This window comes from Galeopterus variegatus, unplaced genomic scaffold, assembly GCF_000696425.1.
Source record: "Galeopterus variegatus unplaced genomic scaffold, G_variegatus-3.0.2 Scaffold13480, whole genome shotgun sequence".
NCBI lineage: Eukaryota > Metazoa > Chordata > Mammalia > Dermoptera > Cynocephalidae > Galeopterus > Galeopterus variegatus.
The window spans coordinates 7,594-12,142 of NW_007739591.1; the positions used below are offsets into that span (position 1 = coordinate 7,594).

Here is a 4,549-nt window from a genome sequence, read left to right on the forward strand (position 1 = left end):
GGAGCAACGCCGAGGGTTGCAATCCCGTTGCCAGTCCCAGTCCGGTACGGGGACGACACTGAGGGTTGCGATCCGTTGCCAGACACGGAAAAAGACAAAAAAAAAAAAAGAGAGATGAAGGTATAACATTGAGCCCTCTAATTTTAGAGGTAAGGAAAAGAAGGAAGAACCAGCAAGAGAGACTGGGATACAGGAGTAAAGAGAAAAACTAGAAGATTGTGGGTGGAATTCTGGAAAAGGGGAAGTGGGATATTATAAGAAAGAGGGGTTCTCAGAATATTTCCTTTGAGGTCTTTAAGTATATCTTGTCTTCAGCAACTATCATAGTACCTACATTGTAGTAAGTGCTCAACAGAAATGTAATAATTGGGTGAGCCCAGCAGTCTGACACCTTTAGGGTAGGGCCTTAAGTCAGAACTTTATCAGGTAATGTATTACCTCATTTAAAAGAGGAGTCTATGCCTGATGTCTCAGGAAGTTTAGCTAATCCCACCTTCTGGACATGTCTCACATTTGGCTCAGAATAAGGTGCTTGTGGAGTACCCACATAAATAGAAATTAGGGACTTTATCAAGCTTACAGAACAGATTGCATGATTGTTGTGCTGTTGCTTGCTAATAAAAATTTGTGCTTGTAACAAGAAAAGAAAAGAAGCAAAGCCCCAAACGCAAAGGGTTAAATCTATTCACTAGTTAGTAATTGTTTGCTAATCATTCATTTTCTAAATATATTCTTTTATTTACTTGTTTATTAATCAAACTTTATCAAATAAGCCATTTTGGCTACTTTAAAAATTTGATCAGAGGAATAAAAATGATGATTATGAGTTATTACATGCCTAGCTATATAAAAAAAGAGAGATGTCTTTTTTAGAGTTTAAAACTAGTTTCAGACTTACAACTGTCATATTTACATTTATTTAAGGTTCCAGCATCTTGGACAGAGCTGTTATTGAACACAATTTGTTGTCTGCAAGCAAATTATATAATAATATTACCTTTGAAGAACTTGGAGCTCTTCTAGAGATCCCTGCAGCTAAGGTATTTTCTTGATTCCAATATATAAAAAGGAAGTTAAGAGACAAAATTATTGAAGTTATGAGAAAATAAAATATATAATTGATAAATATTGGCAACTATAACAAATATTATGCATAAAAGGCCTCAAGTAAATGGAAATAAACTATTTAAATGTTAAAATAATAGCGTAATAAAATTGTCTTAGGGTTTTTATGGTTTCTCAAATTGTGTTTTATGGCAAAGTGACCTAGAATGGAAATCTTAAAGGAGTTCCAGATTATGACACTCAATTTTGTGAAAATGTCTTTGTTTAGTGTCTATTTAAATCCACTGCATAGTGGTTTCTAATTTCTGACTAATGTAAGATTTTGATACATGCCTTAACTTTTTTCTGCACTAGATCGACTTAAAAGTTAAATATTTTTCATCTCTATGAGAGAATGTCTGTGGTAATACTCCAGGCTGTTCTCTTGTAATTTCTGCACTTGATTTAACTTAAGAAGTCAACTGACTTACTAGGGAATTTAATTTCATTCTTTGTCTTAGGGTTTGGTTTGCTAGGTATAAATTTTAACAAAGTACTAATAGTATTTAGAGGGTGTTTCAGGTATCATTTACAAAACATTCTCTTAATATGAAATGATATTAAAAGGAAGCAGTCAACCTTACTTTAATCTAACTGGCAAACCTGAAGTCATGCAGTTATAGATCACATTCCCTTTTATCTGGTAATGCAATTTTAATTTAGGATTTTCTAATAATTCCTTTATTTGTATATGTTCAATATACAGTAAAGGAAATAGAACAATTTGGGAATCAAGGCTTAAGTTATCATTAAAAGATGATTGCTTGGGCTGGCTGGTTAGCTCAGTTAGTTAGAGCATGGTGCTGATAACACCAAGGGTCAGGGTTCGATTCCTATATCAACCAGCTGCCAAAAACAAACAAAAAACAAACCAAAAAGGTGCTTTCTTCCTAGTCTTTGAGGTATGATCCTTGGTGAGACTAAGAAGAGTGAATATGCTTTTACTAATAAAAGCTAGTCATGATCTGTTCAGCAGTGATTTGGGGTTGCTTGTGAAGATGGTCAGAATTAATAAATGACCAAATCATAATCCAGTTTGTTTACACACACTAAACCTTAACTATGTCTTCAGGAGCTATGTCGAGGACCTTTTTCTGCCCTTTGATTTTTAAATCCTTTCAATTCCTTTTGAATTTGAACATCCATTCCTCCTTTCAATTTTTTCTTTAAAAATTACTTAAAGAGTTTTTGGGGTGATATATGCTATGGAAATTGGAATGAAATAAAACAAGAAAATCTAGTTTGTTTTTTGAAGTGTGGATCACAGGGAGAAGAAAAATTGTTAGTTTTACCTTGAGCAGAGGAGAAAATTGGTAAAAGAGCTAGATTCTTGTCCCAAATTTCACAAGAAAAACAAATCTCAATTAACTTAAAATAATAGGTTGTACCCAGAAGGAATTAGGGAAATAGGCAGATTTACAATATTTATTCTTCTAATGAATGGCAGATGAATGCATATGTAAGGCTTAGTGATGGGTAGTTAAAACAAAAGCTTCCAATTCTTTTATCATATGTGAATAACTGTTAGATATGATAATTAAAGTTTCTGAGAGTTCGTTGTTTTTTTTCAATAGGCAGAAAAGATAGCATCTCAGATGATAACAGAAGGACGTATGAATGGATTTATTGACCAGATTGATGGAATAGTTCATTTTGAAAGTAAGAGGTTTAATATTTCCTTCATAATGAAATGGCAGTGAACTGTTGGATATTTGTGATTGAAACATGAACACTTTTCATGACACAGAATCTTACTACTGGAATGAGTTTATTTACAAAAAATATATATTTTGAAGAAGTTATATTCATGAATCTACTTAATGCAGCATTTCCTAGAGGCTGGCCAGTAAGGGATCCAAACACTTGACCTTGGTTATCAGCACTATGCTCTATCCAAGTGAACTACCCGGCCAGCCCAATGATGCACTTTTTTTTTTTTTTTGGCAGCTGGCCGGTTTGTGTATCCAAATCCGTGACCTTGGTGTGGTAAGGCTGCACTCTAACCAACTGAGCTAACAGGCCAGTCCCTTCTAATGCAGCATTTTCTATGCTAAGGAAAACTTTGGAACTCGGATTGTTGTATCAATTCATTTATTTATTATTCAAGCATTTATTGATCACATACCAGTATTGGGCAAATGGAAATGACAGTTGCATTTCCCGTTCAGCAGCTCATTAAACGAATGGTGGAGGCAGACAGGCAAGTGGATCTCTTGACCTTCTCATTGTCTAATACCTTCTCAGCTCCTTATTCCCACCTCATTTACACCCTGGACATTGCTGTACACAGAACTCCTGCACTTGTAAAATTTTAATTTGAAATATCTCACTCTGATTGATCATAACCTCGTTCCTGTCTCCCTAGAGGTCTGTCTCAGTTATTCCTGCTTCAACTCCTCCTTCACCACATTGGAGCCTCTGGTCCATTTCTTCCAGTCAGCACAACCCTCTTTTGTCTTTACTTCTCTTCCTATTTGGATTGGATTCTGTCATCCATCACTTTTTTACAGGCACCCCAGAACACTTGCCTGTTGAGTTTTAGTTCCAGCCGTCCAGCAAAACTTCACCGTGAATGAAGCCATTCTCTGTCTTTTCTGTGCCTATACAAAGGGTCTTCAAAAAGTTCATGGAAGGATTGCATTATCTTTTAATTCAGTTTTTCCATTAACTTTTCAAACCTCGTGTTTTAGTAAGCAGCATTGCTGGAGAAGAGTCAGGCAGCAGACAGATTGATAATCACCATCAATTCAAGGTCACAGCTCCTCAACACTACCTGGCATGATATAATTCTCTAGTCCACTCTTTCTCCTACTTTGCAATGACTATTTTAGATTTCATTTTTCTTTTTGTCTTTTTTACTGACCGGCAACGGGATCGCAACCCTCAGTGTTGCATCCGCACCACGCTCAGCCAGTGACTGAGCAGGAACCGGTCTCCACATGGGATCCGAACCCTCGGAGGGAGCGCCACCGTGCTCCCAAGCGGCGCACTCTCCAGTGCACCACCGGGCTGGCCCTAGATTTCATTTTTCTTAAATCTCTGACTTTTCTTCTCCTTCATTCTCAGCAGAAAATCTTCTTTCCTATTTCACAGGAAATAGGAAAACTGTCTCCCTCCTCCCACCAAAAAAATTCTGTTTTAGGGACCTCAGGTTAGCAATTATTTTTGTCTGTTTTCATTCAGCTTCTTTTTATTAGCATTTAAACATACTTAGGTCTTTCCCATTTTAACAAGAATCCTTTTATCTTTTAGGCCTCATCTTAACTTTTCAAAATATCTAATAGTGTTGATTACTCACTTCTTTTCGAACACCCCCCACCCCATGCCTGCCTTGACTTCTGTCATCTCTTCAACTCCATTTTCCTGCTTTCCCTCCTATTTCTTTAGATATTCTTTGCAGTCATCTTTGTAGATTCTCTATTGCCTTTAAATTTAAATATTGGAG

At 36.2% G+C, this 4,549-nt stretch overlaps 1 protein-coding gene across 1 annotated transcript in view; it reads left to right on the plus strand.

Moving 5' to 3' along the window:
- Positions 1-4,549, plus strand: part of LOC103581615 (COP9 signalosome complex subunit 4) — a gene marked incomplete at its 5' end in the record, with an annotated part of 15,222 nt that overhangs the window by 5,840 nt on the left and 4,833 nt on the right. Inside the window, 2 exons of the mRNA XM_008563403.1 lie at positions 925-1,040; positions 2,679-2,763. Of these exons, the coding sequence (XP_008561625.1) occupies positions 925-1,040; positions 2,679-2,763 (201 nt within the window). The remainder of the gene's footprint in view (positions 1-924; positions 1,041-2,678; positions 2,764-4,549) is intronic.